The following is an 18,467-nucleotide window of genomic DNA, read 5'->3' on the forward strand; positions in this document are numbered from 1 at the left end:
CAGCTGAGATACCTCTCTCCCCTCATACTACAGGACCATGGGGGCAGGGAGGATTGCAAATTAACTCTTCTGAGGTCCCAGGGCTAGCAGATTTTGCAGGCTTTGGGGTGGGACCAAAAATTAGGGGTTCAGTGTGTTGGAGGGAGCTGCTGGAGAGCGGGAGAGGGATGGTGGTGTAGGGACTGGGTGGGAGGTAGAGAGCTAAGGAGTCGGGGTCTGGGCAGGAAGCAGAGTGTAGGAGAGGGCTGAGGGTGGGGTCCTGGGTGAGAAAGTAAGTACAGAAGGGGCCTGAGGTGAGTGGGGATCAGGCGGGAGGAAGGGTGCAAGAGTGGGGTGGAAGTGTCTTGGTGTCTGGGCGGAAAGTAGGGTTCAGCAGGGGGTTAAGGATGGGGGGTCTGGCCTGGGGATTGTATGCAGGAGCAGTCTGGGAGACCTGGGTGGGAGGGAGGGTGCAGGAGCAGGCTGGGGGTGAAGGTCTGTGCAGGAGGGACATGGGCGATCTGGTGGAAGGGAGGGTGCAGGAGTGGGCTGAGGGTGGAGGTTTGCACAGGAAGGAGGGGGCCGAAGGTTGGGGGCTTAAGCAGGTGGAACAGTACAGGAGGATGCTTGGGGATCTGGGCAGGAGGGAGGGTGCAGGAGGGCCTGGGGTGGGAAGCTTGGTGGGAGGGGGAGCAAGTTATGGGAGAGGAGGTGTGATGTCTGTGTGTGAGGGGGCCAGTGGGGTGCTTACCTTGCTCTGTAGTCCCTGCCACTCCCAGGCTCAACTTAGGGCCTGTGAGTCCTGGCGGCCCAAGGGTACATATCCTCCAAAGCCTGCCCCTTCCCACCAACACTGCTGCAGGGCGTGCAGGTAAACAACGCTGTTGCTGTCCTCCACCAGAGCTCTCACAGTAATTTCTGAGAGGGTGGGGGTGGGAAGGAACAGGGCCTTGTGATAATGATGGACATGCCCCCAGGCTGCTGGGACTCCTGGGCTGAACTGTGCAAATCCTCCGGCAATAGATGGAGTTTGAGGTCCCTGTGCAACAGCAACAGAGCATTGGACACATCCAGCTGAGACCTACCTCCCCTGCTCATGCTCAGTTTAGCTGACTGTTAGACTGACTTGAGTAACAGCAAGGACTGGTAACTGTAAATACAAGCTGGAGAACCTTTAGGAGATGTGTAGTGTGAAAATATGCATATGCTGTTTTCTGATATATATTTTGTACTTAAGATAGACATGGTGTATTAACATGTCCCTGAAAAAGATCCTGTGTGTTTTATAAGTATATGTATAACATATGAGGATGAAAGGATGTTTCAGGTGTGCTGGTGGGACCAAACAATGATCAGCATGCTAAATTTCTCTACATTAGACAAAGCCATTCAGCCGTAGAGTGCAATCATTATTTCTCTCTTCAAACGACTAGACTAGAGAAGAATAAGTGAAGCTTGTAAGTAGATTTGAAAGAAATAATCTGTGGAACTTTGTGGGATAACTAATTTATTTCTTCTGGTGGTATAGATCCTACATTAGTTATGAAAATATACTCATCATTAAGAAATCTGAAGCATAATTGCCTGAGCCTTTGATGTACAGATGAAAGTAGCAAGTGTCTTCAAACTCATATCCAAAATGAGTTAAATTAGGCCAAATTTATCTCAGAAGTAACTTTGCTGACATTAACGGATTTGTTCCAAAGATAAATTTTACTCTTTATGTTCAAGACATGTTCTCTCTCTTATGAGGCTGATATTTGTTTTAATCATAAGATTTGATTAACTGTTTTGATTCTACTCCCGTCTCTCAAGACTGTCACATGAACTTTAGAAAATAAAGGTCTGCAAATAGTTACTAATGCTAAAAGAGGGTCATCATAATAATGCTAGTTGATAGACTGTAACTGAAGAGACAATTACCTCGTTCTGTAACTGGTATTCTTCAAAATGTGTGGCCCATGTCCCTTCCATATTAGGTGTGCAAGCTCACCACATGCACCGCTGCTGGAAGGTTTTCTCCTTAAAACTATATGTTATGGAGCGTCTCTGGCAATCCCTGGAGTGGCCCTCATAGCACAGTATAAGATGTGCCAGACACTCCCCTGGTCCTCAGTTGCTTCTTGCCAGGAACTTTGAAAGTGGGGAAGGAGAGGGGTTCATGGAAAGGACATGAACAACACGTTTCAAAGACCACCAGTTACAAAACAGGTAACTCTTCTTTTATTTCGTGCTTGCTCACTTCCATTCCATAATATCTGACTCCATGCAGTGGCCATGGAGATGATAGGAGTTCACTGCTGCATAGATTGACACACAGCTCTGCCAAACTCAACATCATCTCTAGCTTGCTAAGTCGCGGTGTAATGAGAGGTGAACACGTGGACCGAGGATCACATTCCCTCTCTCCAGATGTCCTGGATTGGGATGGGCACATGTATACGAGAGGCTTCTTCCAGTGAAACTGGGCTTTTGTCAGAAAAACCTGTGGAGCTCCACCACCACTATGCCCTCTTCAAAAATACCCCAGAATTCCTTCCTGGAATCTTCAGGAAGTGATGCCTCAAACTTGACCACAGTCTGACACATCTTGTCACCATAGCAGCTAAGGAGGGCTGGGTGGTTACCCACCCTAAGTTGAAAACTGGAAGATGAATAAAATTTTAACTCAAATAAAACCAGACTCTTGCAGTCCTTATTCTTGATGGTAGTTCTAAATTGGCCCCACCTCTTCCTTTGGTTGACTGCTTCTACAGTGAAGGAATTTGGAGCCGGGTAGATATAGAGATATTCATTTCCTTTATCTGGAATGAAGTATTTTTGTTTGGCCCTTTTGAAATGGGGACAGAGAAGAGAAAGTTTGCCACAAGTTGGTTCCTATCTTTGGTACCACAGAACAGAGAACATCAAAAGGGAAGTCCCATATTTTCTCCAATTCCTTCACCTGGAGCCCCAGGTTCAAAACAGCTCCTGATGAGCCTTGGCATCATCTGGCAGAACAAGATAAGGGGGAGCTGAAATTGCATCATCTAGGTTACGTCTACACTAGGGGAAAATGTCAAAATGGCCATGCTAATGGCCAAATCAGAGAATACCAATGAGGTGCTGAAATGAATATTCAGAGCCTCATTAGCATGCTGCCAGCCATGGCACTTCAGAAGTGCCGCATTTCACTCACACTCGTCTACACAAGGGCTGATAGGAATAAGAGGATTTTGACGTTTTCAGAGTTCTTTGAAAAAGGACCCCATGTAGATGGAGCTGCACGCGAGCAAAACACGGCACTTTTGAAGTGCCACAGCCGGCAGCATGCTAATGAGGCTCTGAATATTCATTTCAGTGCCTCATTAGTATTCTCTGATCTGGCCATTAGCATGGACATTTCAAAGTTTTGTCCAAGGATAAACAAGGCCCTAGTGAAGATGATGATGAGATCAGTACCATGGGTGTCCCCACATCCCTGGAAGATTCAATAAAGGGCTGTTCTACACCTTCATGGACATAAGAGGTGGCCTCCTCTGGGACTTCCACCTCAAGAAGAAGTCAGTGCTGTGGCTGATGGTCTCTTTGAGACCTCTGCCACTGAAGGGGTGATTTAGGACAGCTGTGTGATCCCCCCACCTTGGGTTCCAAACATATCAGGCTGCTGGCCACCGATCCTGGGTCCATGAGGGGAGTTGCAGTGTGAACAACATGGACAGCACCACCAGAGCTGGGGCTTGGCCTGCCATCAGCAACCACTGCTCAGAGCCAGAGCTGGATGGCAACTGAACAATGGACAATAACTAGGAACTGAAGGATTGATGACCCATCGCTGAGTGGTGCCAGCTACTGTGCCGTGAGACCCACTGCTCAGAATAGGATGAGTGTCTGGTACGGGAAAACAAAGACTGGCAGAACTTGGTGGATCAGTACTGATACACTGGCAATCTAGGCCTCATGCTATGCTATCAGTACTGGGACCTGGGGCAGGACTGGGAACTGGACTGCACTCAGCATCCAGAGCATTGCCCTGACCAAGAAACGAATCTCAGCAACTGCTGCCTACAACAGTTCAAATGACAGCCAGATTCACCAGATGTTTATGTGACTGGTGCTGAGGTGATGGGGAAACCAAGGGTCCATACCACTGCTCTTGCTGGTGGCCTGGGCAGGGCCTTAGGTGACAGCATGACATCTGTATATTAAAGGCCCTCATTGATGTCTTGGGTAGCAAGCTCGGGGCACACCAGACTGCTTGACTTGAGTTGGTGCCTGAGTTCCTAATGGAGTTGAACCATCCAACATGGCTCTTGGCTCTCCTCCAGCCATTTCCTTTCCTCACAGGAGCTAGGAGATCTTCCCCTTGAAAGCTTTTTAGGCTTCTTGGAGGGAGATGAGGAGGGAGCTCAGTGCTGTCTGGAAGACGGTGCCAGCGGGCAGCTCCGCACCAGTGCAGTGGTGCTTGGGTCAAGTTGGACCTCTGCTCTGGTACCAGAGTTAATTTTGAGTCCATCTGGAGTGCATGGAGATGAACATCCATCTCCCCCTTCATTCTGGGTTTAAACAAATTACAAATGTGATACTTGTCACACTTCTCTCAGACACCTCAGGCAACTGTTATTAGGATTGTTTATAGGCAGGGGCACTTACAGCAAACACATGGCTTAAAGTCTAGGGCTTGGGCATGCCCTGTCCTGAGGTAAATCCCCACTTCAGGACAAACTAAGTCCAACTAACTCTAAACTACTAAGGGACAACTATAACTATGAACTACAAACTCTTTTACATTTAAAAAGGCCGTCAGACAGAATGACTCTAACGGTGCTAACACAAGGCAGGAGAAAGTGTCATCAATGTTGCTGGTGACAAAAAGGAAGTGAGGCTGGGGGGAGCATGTGGTGCCCCTTATAGCACACCATCCGGGCACCGCTCCAAGGATCCCCAGAGCCACCCCCTACAGATAATGCTAAAGGGAAAACTTCTGGCAGTGGTGCATGTGGTGAATGCACACACGTAATGTGGAATTGACGTGAACAAGCACTCTAATTAGTACAGGTATTGAAGGGTCACACCCTTCAAAATGCACTATTCTTGAAAATGGTTACTCAATCACCAAGTTACACATACTATATTAATTTTAAATGGGTGTACAGTGTTTTATATCAAAGAAAAAATTATCAGCGGTTTCATTTCCATTTGAATAGCTGTAATTACCAAACACAAGCCTGCTCTGGCATACCACACCTAACTGCTTTCATATTAAAACAAATTACTGTACCTTTCATGCATATAGTTGACTCCAAGCAACAACTGTATAAACCATTCTATTATCTGACTTTCAGTGAACATTTCCCCAGCTTCTTTGTATTCTTGAATTTTGCAGTCTAGATCTCGACCCTGAAATATTGGAGGATATTTGCATCTTTAATATGACAATTACAAATATTTCCTCTTCAGACTCAGTCACTATCCAAGACCCAAAAGCATAATGGTTATATGACATATCCTTTAATTCTAATGCTGATATTTATCACTGTAGTATTCTAAAAAATTAGTTTAATACAATTTTTCAAAATGCATGCAGTCTAAAAATAATCTTCCAATTACAGATATCAAAAACCATTCAAAATTTCAGTATTTCTATTCATCCTTCAATTATTCTGGAATAACAGATATAGTCAAAAATTAGGTGCTGTACATTCTAACCAGGGACAGTAGTCACAAATTCCTTCTGTTCATATACTTCTACTTCATTGTCCAAATGCTTCTTTGCAATCAGCGTATAAGATATCAAGATCTTTGCCTAAAATGTAAGTGCTTTAATTGCTAGTATTGGGTGGAGATTACAGTGAAATATTAGTGGAAAAGAGACAGTGCTTCATTCTTATCCCACAGAGGTGATTAAGAATATAGATAACAGAATTTTACAAGTCAGTTAGTTATCTTGAATTATGTAATTTCTCCTCTCCGAACCTTTCCCACCCAGTTTGGTTGACATTCTTGTCAAAATCCCGAGGGTCTCTTCAGTATTCTTTGTTTTTTACCAAGCCTCCAAAGTTTAATTCTTCAGCCCCCATCATTCCAGATAAAGCAGATTCTTTTGTATCACTTCAACCGAGCTCCCACAAGCTTCCCCAGGGGCAGAGTCATTTAGCCTACAACAGTAGTGTCTAACAGCAGAAGTTCTTGAGGTGCTAAACTGTAGTTCACAAGACCCATTGTGTTAAGAACATTTGCATCTGATTAAGAATTTAAAACATGTTCACTGACTATGCACTGCAGTTTTAAAACTGATGTGAGTCAACTCATTCAAAACAGGAGAAGGTAGGCGCCCAGCCTCCCCAACTGCCTCCACTGTAGCCTAAAAAGCAGCTTTGCTTTGAGCTGGGAGGAGCACTGAACACCTGCTGTCCCTTCACTTTCTAGCTGCTCAGCAGCTTCACTAATGGCACCTGCTATCTAGCTGGGGTGGTTGGAGATAGTATTATTAACTACTCTGTTACCTGTTTCTCCACGGGGTAGATAGATGAGTTCTGTCTGAAGTACCTACACAAGAATACAGTTCACCTATTCAATGGAGCCACCCAGGGCAATTCAGAAGAGAGAGAAAAGAAAAGAAGTTGAGAACCCACAACCAGTGTCAGCTCCTTGATACCCTACCTCACACCAAAGGGCCTGCTCTAACTTGGACCAGTTGGCTAATGTCCCAAAAGGGCCTAATGGGGAATACCATAATGGATCATGCTCCAGTCTCTCCTCTTCCCTGTCCTAACATAATCCACCCCACCAATATGTCCCTAAAGCAAAGAAAGCATAAGAGGTAAGGAATTCTACACCTATTGAGTATTCATCCACGTTGGGGGACTCCAGACAGGAGGTTTGTGGGTAGTTTCCTTTCCCTTTGCATTGTATCAGTAATGTACTGGGAACAGAAGTGGGCACAGAATCTGCCCGAGAGTGCTGACTGAGGCCCTCAATCATTTTGAAATAATGTTCAGCCCTCAGGCTGCAAAGACTGGCTCCAATGACCTACAACTTGTTCTAAGCTTGAGTTTGTAGAGACAAAAGTGCTCAGGAAAAACAATTCTGAATTGTTGTTGCCAGGAAACTCTGAAATTCAGTCTTCCTATTTTGTGTTTGGGAAGGTCACTATATCAATGTTCAGGAAAGGAGGAAATAAAGCGAAGGACAAGGAAGATGTCAAGCTACTACAGACATTTAAATTTCATTAATATTGCATAACATGCAGTAATAGGCTATTTTGAAATGGGATTTGCTTTTTTGGCTTTTATGATTGATAACGTGAACAGGCATTCGTGACTACAGTTGCTAATTTTCCCGAGAGAATGTGTTTTTCAGGCTGAACTGAAATTGCACTGAATAAAGGAAATGAGAAGTAACATGTATTTTGAGAAAGTAATAGCTTATATTTTACATTTCATTGTTTTATTAAAGATGATGTAATTTAGGGAAATTAATCTATTATTATTTTTAAGAACTATCTTTCACTGACGTCCAGTTTTAGGCCACAAATTAGAATCAGATGTATTTTTGTTTCCATCAGATTTATATGACTATTTTTAAACTGCCTTAGAATATTTGAAATGGAACACCCATCAAGGAAGTCCACAAAACCAATCCAGAATACAAAATTCTACTCTTCTATAATTGCGAGTGTCATTAGCACTGATGAAAAGTGTCAAAAAGGATTACTCCATTATTCATAGAACAAAAACGGCATCAGACTGTTGCACTGGAGACTTGCAGCACACTGTTCCACCAGCAAGCTCAAAGCCACAGTACTTTGGAGGAAATAGAAGGAGAGATGAAATAGTATCTCATTTTCCCAAGCTAACTTAATGCTCGGTCGTTCTTCTGAACTTGCCAGCTAGGGTACCAATTACTGCAAATTGTGGTAATAGTTCTGGGCATGAGAAACTGGACATAGAACATAGTAAGCTTCTAAACACCCATCAGGCGGCAGCAAATATTGCTCATCGTTAATTTAGGCAGGATTTAAACAGCCAACTTCTAAATGGAAAGATCAGAACGCGATTACATATAAATATTTATCAGAGAAAGACAAAAGCGGAAGTACATTTTCCGGTGCCCTAATCCACATTATAGCAGCCTGAAGCCTGCTTTTATTTGTCCCATTTGCATATATAGACCCAAGGGCAAATTATAGCAGCCAGTGATTGCCAAGGTGAAGGGGAGTCCCTTCCATGCCCTTTTTCCTCAGCTATTTTCTCTGTATCAGTTTCAGAAAGGGGCTGACCATAGGAACCGTTACGCAAACTCTACAGCACTGGAGGAAGAGAGAACCCCTACATTGGTATGATGTGCTGGTGACCAGTTAATCCGGTTTTAGGGTCACTTTGCACCAGTGGCAAATTAAAAAGTAGTCCAAAAGCCTGAGTCTAGGCCCTGGATTTGACTTTTCCCTAATTTCACATGTCAGTTCCACTGGTATCTGACAAGAAAGAATTGCCACATCAAGCATTATCTAAAACTTACCAGGGTCCTTTTGTACAGGTTGAACAGCACCCCCAAGACCTAACTGGGGCCAGACAAGAGAATTTGCCAGACCACAGGAGATCAATTTTGTATAGTAGCATTACCAACACTTCCATTACTTACTTGGCTCTTAGAAGACATTTAGGGATAAATTACAGCTAAACAACAGAACAGAACATTGAGAGCCAGGACTGGTGGCTATAAACAAACTGCATGGGACCATGGGAAACTTGGCCACACCCATCATAAATGGTCATCTGGCTAACTAAAATCATACCAGATTATGGATGCTGCTGGATGAGACAGTTCTGTCTTAGAGAGGTTCAATCAGTAACACATCTTGGAGCAACAGAATGACAGTTATTCACTGTCCCATAACTTTGAATAAGTATTGTATTTCAGGAACAAAATTGAACATTTCAGAAAAAGAAAACAGTCCAACAAAGGAAGTATACTTTATCAACAAAGTATATTTTAAAGAACAAACTAGTTTTTAATTTGATGGATTTTATTCTCTTTTTAAAACCAAATTGGGATATTTGCAACAATGTGATTTACCAGCATAAATCCCATTTGTTATTCTCGCCAGAGAGCAATAGCCACATTACAGATGAAAATATCTGGAATAGCTGCACATTTTGAGTTGCGTGGAAAATCTTTAGAGAATATTGAAAGGTTGGGTTTGCAATTTTTATAATTTCATTTTAAAGCCTTGCAATGTATTTTATCTCTGCCTTTCAATACGCCATGCAACAAATGTGGGACTCGCAAAAAATGGCTGCAGAAGCTTTAAATGTTGTTTTATTCATATATGACAGAATTCTGCATCACCCCCTCCAAAGTTCTACATAACTCTGCCCCTTTCTATTCTCTCAGCAAGTTTGACAGTATCCTTCTCCATTGCCTGCATCCTGCCAAAGATATCCACTTCATCTGCCCATTTGTCAGACCTTCATGTCTTTTTTTTCATACAGCCCCCATGCATGGTACAACTTTCCTCAGCTCATCCACAAGACCCTTGTTTTGTCCACATTTAAGTTGCTCTTAAAGACCCACTTCTGTTATGCTGCCTCCAGTGAGTCAAACTGGCTTGCATTTAAATTACTTACTGTTATTCCTCATCACCTTATGTCAGTCTACTCATTTTATCCTTAGTCTTTGAGCTCCACAGAAGAGGCACCATACTTCTCAAGTGCTTGGAATGTGCCTACTATACAGCAGGTGATACAGCACACAATTAAGTTATGAAATACGTCTTCTAAAAAGGCCTGTTTTGAGAAACACACTACCTCCAATTTGCTCGCAATAATCTTTCTTACCTCACAGTATTCAGTGATGATGCAGAAACTCTCTCGTTCCACAAAGCTTGCATAAAATTTGACAATGGCTGGGTGATCTAGCTTGGAGAGTAGTTGTGCTTCTAGATTTGCTTCAACTGTTTCATTGGGTTTGAGGTCTCCAACAGAGATTTCCTTCAGAACCTTTCTGGAAAAATAAGATTACCCAAGTTGATTAAAACAGTAATCAAACAAAGCTTCAACCAGTTATGGTTTCCTACCGTCAGATTTTAATGCCAAACATTTAATTGGAATAAGTTTGATCTGGCTTTGCAATGTGAAGTGATCAGGCAATATCAAGCAAATATAAAGGCACTACAGTAAAATAATGAGAAACATGCTAGATATTAAAATGGTCTAATATCATTACACATGATCTCATATGTATCTAGAAAAAAATAATGTTGCCAATACAGCAATATTTAAGAAAATACTTTTGTTCAGTAACTGACAGCGTGCTATTTTTTCTTGATTATTTTCATTATCCCCAAATGGACAGAAAAAAATCAGATGATAGATTTTATAAACACGAGAAGCATGTATGTTAGAAATTTAAACATGAAACAGTTGCATGGTGCAGTTTACACTCATAGTTCTGTGACTGCCTTGCTGTGTAAGCATGAGCAAGTCACTTTATTTTTTGTATGCCTCAGTCTTCCCACCTATAAAATCAAGATAATACACTTGATCTTAGCCAAAAATATCAGCTAAAGACAAGCCAAGACTTGAACCCTGCCAAACTGAAAAAAAAATTGACAATAGGTAGCACAGGTTGAACCTCTCTAATCCAGCACCCTTGGGACCAGACCGGTGCCAGATGAGAGAATTTGCTGGACTACAGGAGGTCATATTATCTAGCACACTACTAAAACTTCCACTGCTTACTGGGGTCTTAGACGATATTTAGGGTAAATTACAGCTAAATGACAGCACAGAAAACAGAGACCCAGGACTGATGGCTGGAACCAAGCTATATGGGACCATGGGAATCATGGCCACACCCTTGATAAGTGGTCATCCAGCTAACTAAAATAATGCCAGATTACAGTTTGCAGGATGAAAGAGTTCTGTATTAGAGAGGTTCAACCTGTAGTGGTAAGCCTCTTCCACCCCTACATCTTGGAGCACAGGCCACTGACACTTTTTTGCCAGCATCCCCTGTCCTGCGTGATCTTTTCCAGTTATGATCAGGTGTATCCCATCTTTTTAGTGTCTGCCTTCAGGTCTCTATGCCAGGTGTTTCTTGGGTGTCCTCTTTTCCTTTTTCTCTGTGGGTTCCAACTTAAGGCTTCCCTTGTGATGTTGGTGGTTAAAGCACAATTTCAGATTTGCAATTACCAAACTTTGGGGGGCAAAGATTGGTTCTGGAGGACCTAAACTTCCCCAATCCTGCGAACTCAGTAGGGTTACATGTATGTATGTTAAGTATGTAATTGAGTGAAGACATGATTTGGCACTCAGACCCATTTCAATCTTCTTCCACAGTGTTGCAAAAAGTAATCAATTTTTGGAAAACTCTTTGTGATGACAAGCATTATAGAAATGCATATTACCTTTATGGAGATTTTCTTGTTGAAATATTTAATAAAGAAATTTATGTGTAACAAACAAGTGTACATTTTCATATACTTGAACCAAGAACTATGTCTGTATCTGAAGGAGCCTTTTGAGCATATGGAGACTATTACTATACATTATTGAAGCAAAATTATGACTTTCCAGTTACTTTTGCATAAATTAAAGACACATGCTAAGTGGAAATGTTGTTTACATTGTTTTGCAAACTAATTTGCTGTTCACTGCTACATGTTTGTAAAGTTACTGTAGTTAAAACGTGACAGAAGCTTATACAAACTAGAGAAACTCACTTGCTCTGAGGAGAAAATGCAGTAAATCCCCATAAATGACTTTTTTTCCAAATATGACCCATCAATTATTGAGTTACAGTGCATGAATTTTCACACAAACCTGCCTAAGCCACATCCAGCAGCCTGATGATAAAACATGCAGTTTGCTTTGCCTACATCTTCTCAGACTACTTCTGTGCTATTAAGGCAGGTAAAAATGTACTGCAGTCTTCTCATCTTAAGTTGACATCAGAACATTATTTCTTCCATCACCCTGATCATGTCATGGAATTGACAAACAGAATGAATCTTCATTAAATATCACTTAATACAAGATCCTTTGGTGCCAAGGGCAGCAATAAAAGCCTAACATGTCAACATCACTTGTCACCTTAGTCACTCAGTGATTTTGATGCTGCCATTAACTTCCAGACACTGACAGATGTTTATCTTGTTAATATTCAACCACAAAGCCGCAAATCAAGAAACTGTACTTTTATAAATGGGCTACAGGTGTACTACTATACAATGTTAATTCACTTCCAGAATTGACATCGTGTTGGCATTGGGAAACAAAATTTTGCAAAGCAATCAATATTTCATTTACTTACATATTATGAGTATGTGTGGATAGCTGTATTATATACACGTAAAATTTACATACAAAATATTTGATTTTCTATGTTTAATATCAAAATAACACTGAGAGACACTTTTTTCAAAGCTGCTTTTTTGAATGGGTAATGAAGTGTCCAAGAAATTAGCTCAAACTCTTCAGGGTAGTAAAGAAAGCAGATGATAGTCTCCAGGAATAAAGCTTAATTTCTTTTTAAGAATCAGAAAAGAAACACGCTTAATAGAAAATGGTAAGTAAATCAGTTCTAAACAGTAGCATAACCTACCTCAAGCACAACAGTTGGAGTTACTGTGCAAAGAGTGTATCTTACAGATAAGGCACATACCATGAGCGTATAATTCTGTCCATAGTTAAGACGGCCCAACACTTCCCATTATAAAACACTCTGTTCAGTTGCTTGTTATTTTGTTAAGCTAACTGTTTGAGCTGATGTTTTCCATGCCAGCTCTCTGCCTCAGGCTGAATTTTTTGGAAAGTTTTGGCAAAATGAAATGAATCATTTTCAAGAACAAGGACAGGGAAAAATATCTTTTATTACATATATTATCAAAATTTTTACAAAAGCTTTGTTGAGAAACTCTAGCATCTCCATACTTTGAAGCAATGACTTAAAATTTTGCAGGAGAGACACCATGGCACCAAGCATGTTTTGTTGCTCATACTTCTGTGGAAAAAAAAAACTTTCTAATCTGACCAATTTATAAGCAGAAGTGAAAGTAACAAATCTCTTATACTGTCATTTAGCAGGGCAGAGGTTTGGGGACAGGGGAACCTGTAAGAAATATAAGTTACTTTCCCTTCCCCTTATAATAAAAAATAGTCCACAAGAAACGAGCATGCCCCATACCAGGACATTCCCAGCAATTGCTGTTCCTGGCCACTGTGGGGCAAGTCACTGCAACTGAGGGTCCAGATACTGTCTCTCTCTTGTGCTCTCATTGCATCCCATTCTGGCTCCTACATAAAAGTGGGCAACAATTTTGATGGGGAGCCACAGCAAGATTTTGGTAAGTGGTCAAGGACTGCACTTTTCTATGGATGGGGTGCAGGGTCTGGGATGGAGGATGGATGCAGAAGGGAGCTCAGGGTAGGGGTGTGGGGTACAAGAGAGGGTGTGGCATCTGAAAGGGAGCATAGTTGAAGGAGGGGATGGTGACCTGGGGCAGGGTATTGGGGTGTAGGGTCTGGGAAGAGGTATGGGTGCAGGAGAGGATTCTGAGCTGGGGGAGGGGTGTAGAAGCTTTGGCTGGGCAATACTTATCTAAGCAGCTCTTGGCCAGCAGGACTCTCAGGCAGGCTTCCCTATCTGCCAGCAGCCTCAGCCTAAAGGATGTTCTGTGTGTCTCTCTGTGTTGGGGTGGGGAGCTGCCCACTGCTTCTCACCCAGCAAAATCTCTCAGTTCCTATCTGCCAGAAACCAACCAATGGAAGCTGAGAAATCATTCTGCACTGTCCCCACCTCTGACAAAATCAGTCGGTTCCCACTGGCCAATTTCGTGTGCTGCCCCTGCCCTTGCAAAATCTCTCAGATCCTATTGGCTGGTTTCCCACACTGCCCCCACCCCTAGCAAAATGCTCAGCTCCTATTGCCTGGTTTCTGGCCAATAGGAGATGAGAGATTTTGCTGGCGCTAGAGCCAGCACTTGAAACTGACCAATGGCAGCTGAGAGATTTTGCTGGGGGCAGGGGCAGCACTTGAAGTTCTCCCCCTCCAAAGCCATAGGGGGGCCAGCTACAGGGTGGCCTAAAAGGCTTGATAGGCTGGATCTGGCCCACAGGCCATATCTTGCTGACCTCTGACTGGAATGAGGAGGGGACAGGGGTCAGACCTGTGGGTGTTAGTGGAGGGAGCAGAATGGGATGGAGGACAGAGATGAGTGAACACTGAATTACACAGCAGTTCTGTAAAAAAAAAAAAAAAGTGATCATCTAATTAAAGACTGTTGCTTGATGCATACAAAGGGAAGGAAAACTAAATCAAATGGGCAACTTTGATTCTGACATTTCCTAACTTCTGCTCACTTCACTTTGCAAGCTCAACATTTTAAAATACTTTTGTGTATGCACTGCAATGAAAAAAGATAAACCATCCTCAAAAATAACGACTTCTGATTTTTTATATTCATGTTTAAAAACAAGTTACTAGTGTTTTTTTAAATTCTCAGCTTGAGACAGGCTTGATTTTCATGGGATCCCAGCCCAGCACTTTCAGAAAAGCAAGGTTTTGGGTACTCAAAAACTAAGATACCAAAAATCACTTTAGTCACTGTTGGCTACAAAACACTATATTTAATATTATAATTAATTCTTACACACATTACATACATTTACACACACAGATACTCACATACAAGCTTAGTACCTAATTTGGATATTTCCCTATAATAAGTGATCCATTATGACTGAATGTACCACATTCCATGATTCTCCAACTCTTTGTGATTGTGGCAAACAAATATCTTTGTCACTTCACTACAAGTGTCAGCGGTATTTCTGTGTGAGCCCATAAATTATATATCTAGAGATGCCCCAAATATTCAGCTGTGGAATACTATTCACTTTGCTGATGACTAATATTGTCCCTACATTTTTATTTTAATATTCCCCATCACTTTTGGGGCCCAAGTCTTCAGACACGAGAGATGCAACAAAAGGTCTTTTAGAGAACTGCTGTCAAAACATTCTGCGTTAGCATGAAGCGTAATTGAAGAGCAGCATTATTTAGAATAATTCCTGAGGCCGAGTGAATTTCATCAGTGACATTCTTGGACTCCACTCTTCCAGGGACTTTGAAGCCTCAAAGCAGGTCCCAGATCTATTGATGCTAAATGAATCACCACTGATACCTCTTGGCACAAGAATCAAGAGGTCAAAGCCAAATCTATCTTTTAGCAATGTTTTGAACAGATCAAATATATCTGAAGTGCTGAAGAAAAGTCTTTTGGGGAGATATGCTTTGATATTGAACAATTCTACATACATAAGGAAAGAACAAGAACAAGAACAAAAAACATGATTTCAGGTTTAAGGTTTTAGAAAGTATAAATCTTGTAAGCCCTAAATGGTAGAAACATAGCAAGTGGTTTGACAATTCCCAAACATGGCTGTTGCTGAGCTGTAATCCACTACCATTTAGTTCAGATGTGTCTAGGAGGAAGAGCAAAACCTTAGTTCTGACCTCAGCAATATTGGCAGAGCCATCTGTTATATCACTGCTCACTAACTTGGTGAATTACTTGTTATTATAAGAACATAAGAATGGTCATACTGGGTCAGACCAAAGGTCCATCCAGCCCACTATCCCGTCTGCCGACAGTGGCCAATGCCAGGTGCCCCAGAGAAGGAGAACAGAAGACAATGATCAAGTGATTTATCTCCTGCCATCCATCTCCTGCCCTTGTACTGAAGGCTAGGGCACCATACTTTACCTCTGGCTAATAGCCATTTATGGACCTAACCTGCAAAAATTTATCGAGCTCTTTTTTAAACCCTAATAGAGTCCTGGCCTTCACAGCCTCCTCCGGCAAGGAGTTCCACAGGTTGACTGTGCGCTCTGTGAAGAAAAATTTCCTTTTATTAGTTTTGAACCTACTACCCATCAATTTCATTTGGTGTCCCCTAGTTCTTGTATTATGGGAAAAGGTAAATAATTCTTCTATGTTCACTTTCTCCACACCATTCATGATTTTATATACCTCTATCATACCACCCCTCAATCGCCTCTTTTCCAGACTGAAAAGTCCCAGTCTCTCTAGCCTCTCCCCATATGGGACCTGTTCCAAATCCCTAATCATCTTAGTCGCCTTTTCTGTACCTTTTCTAATGCCAATATATCTTTTTTGAGGTGAGGAGACCACATCTGCACATAGTACTCAAGATGTGGGCGTACCATAGTTTTATATAGACTTTCCATAAGAAAGTCTAACTTCAAAGTTAAGGTTTTGCATTATGCAGTTATGTCAAATATGGTATGTCTATTTTATTACTGCACATATTAGAGGTGTGGGGGGTGTATTTATAGAGCGGCGGTTCCCAAATTATATTCCGGCGGAACACTGATGCTCTGCAAGCTATTGCAAAGTGTTCTGCCAGTGAAATTGATTAATGGGGGTCTCCTCCCCATTCCCAGGGAGAAACATAAATTTTGGGATGCAATTTGCTGTTTTACAGTTTTGCTCACCGCTGGCTTAGACCTACAGTAAACTGTGGCTCAACCCCCACCAGCCCCACGCAGCTGCAGCTCAAACCCCCGGCCCCAGCTCAAACCCTCCCAGTCCATGCAGCTGTGGCTCAACACCCCCAGACCCAGCTCAAACCCCCTGACCTCCTGCAGCCCTTGCTGAAATCTCCTGGCTCTGCGCAGCCATGGCTCAACCCCTCCTAGTTAGTATGATGTAAAAAATACAAAGTGTTCCACAGAAAGCTCCAAGTGTTCCATAACCGGAAAACGTTTGGGAACTGCTGTGGTAGAGGAATGGAGTCTGGTGGTGAAGTTGTCAGGTAGGGAAGTTAAAGAATCTTAAAGGCTTTCTTTAAAGGCTTTGTGTGGGTTGCCTTAGACAACCCAAACTTTGCTAAACAAAGCAGGGTTTTGTTATTGTACTTTCCTTTTTTTAAAAAAAACAATATGTATGTAGGGCTTTAAGTAGAAAAGACAACATTCACTTCCATTTTCTCTTCTATAATACTATCATATATACTTGAATGTTGAAGATGACAGGGAAAAATGCATAAAATGTCAAATCATTTTTAATTTTATAATTGCATACTAGAAAATTTAAAATATGTTTCTGGGAGAGGTGGAGAACCATAAACCACTGAAAGATAAAAAAGTAAACAAAAAAAAGCACAGGACTAAAAAAAATAGCAACCCTGTTTTATGCATTCTTGTGCTAACTTGCAAAAATGCTAATTACTCTGTATATCGTGATGCACATCCATCTTTTTAATTTTAGCTTTGGAAAACAAATAACACAAATTACAAAAATAATTAAAGTCCATCACAATTAATGTTTTCAGTGATTTGCTTAGCAACCTGCAGGGAGTCGTGTACCCTCATTTCTTCTATCTCTGTCTAGTGCCTTATCCACAAATCATTCTGTAGAAAAACAAAATGTGAAAATGTAACTAAAGAAAGTATTTTTCATCTATGTCTCTCACAGTGCTTTGCAGAAGTGAATATACAGAAATAGTTCCATTTTATAGAGAGCAAACCAATCACAGAGCTTTAGCCTAAATTTTCTGAGATGGAGTGTAGCTAAATCTATAAGATTTGGTTCCACAACACTAGCAGTCTATATACTATAGCCTTTTGCAGCTCAGATCTTCAGTTGTCTGATCTGCAAAATGGAGGGTAATACTACTTATTAAAACCAGTCTATGGAAGAAGAAAGACTTGAATCTGTGGTCATCTGGCTCTCAGACCAGTGCTTAGCCCTGAGGCCAAAGGTTATTTTGACAGAATCATAGAATTGGAAGGAACCTCAAGAGATTACCAGTCCAGTCACCTGCACTGGAAGCACCCTCTAGACCATCCTTGACAGGTGTTTGTCTAACTTGCTCTTAAATCTCCAATTATGGGTATTCCATAACCTCCCTATGCAATTTATCCCAGTGCTTAACTACCCTGACTCTTACCAAGTTTTTCCGAATGTCCAGCCTAAAAACTTCCCTTGCTGCAATTTAAGCCCATTGCTTCTTGTCCTATCATCAGGAATTAAGCAGAATAATTTTTCTTCCTCCTCCTTACAACAACCTTTTAGGCACTTGAAAGTCTGTCTCTTCAACCGTGGACTCAGTGCCCATTGGTGCCTGTTGCCTCCCTCACTGTTTCCTTCCATCTTTCGCTGTCCAGTGTGGAGTGGCTTAGCTTCTGTAGACTAGCTCTGCACCAATCTGAATACCATCTACCTTTCTCTGTGGGGTCTGCCCCTCCAATTTGAACCGTCCATTATGCTGAATACCAAAGTCTTGACTTTTGCTCATTCTTCATTCTGCAGATATGCCTGAAGAGCCATAGCTTCTGTTGTATAACCTTCTGCAGCAGGTTCTCTTTTGTCTTCATTTTATCAATGTTCATAATCAGCCTGTACCGCTTCCATTCCTCATTTAGCACATGCACCGTCCTCGCTATCTTCTCTTCAGCTTCCTCAATGATAACTATAACAT

General features: G+C 41.8%; 1 protein-coding gene across 2 annotated transcripts in view; it reads right to left on the minus strand.

Moving 5' to 3' along the window:
• NEK11 (NIMA related kinase 11) overlaps window positions 1–18,467 on the minus strand; it is a 186,205-nt gene that overhangs the window by 123,596 nt on the left and 44,142 nt on the right. For both annotated transcript variants that reach the window (XM_074986116.1, XM_074986115.1), the window contains exons 3-4: window positions 9,798–9,963; window positions 5,240–5,358 (exon numbers count right to left, since the gene is read on the minus strand). In XM_074986116.1, the coding sequence (XP_074842217.1) occupies window positions 5,240–5,358; window positions 9,798–9,963 (285 nt within the window). The remainder of the gene's footprint in view (window positions 1–5,239; window positions 5,359–9,797; window positions 9,964–18,467) is intronic.

Source organism: Carettochelys insculpta, chromosome 2, assembly GCF_033958435.1.
Source record: "Carettochelys insculpta isolate YL-2023 chromosome 2, ASM3395843v1, whole genome shotgun sequence".
Lineage (NCBI taxonomy): Eukaryota > Metazoa > Chordata > Testudines > Carettochelyidae > Carettochelys > Carettochelys insculpta.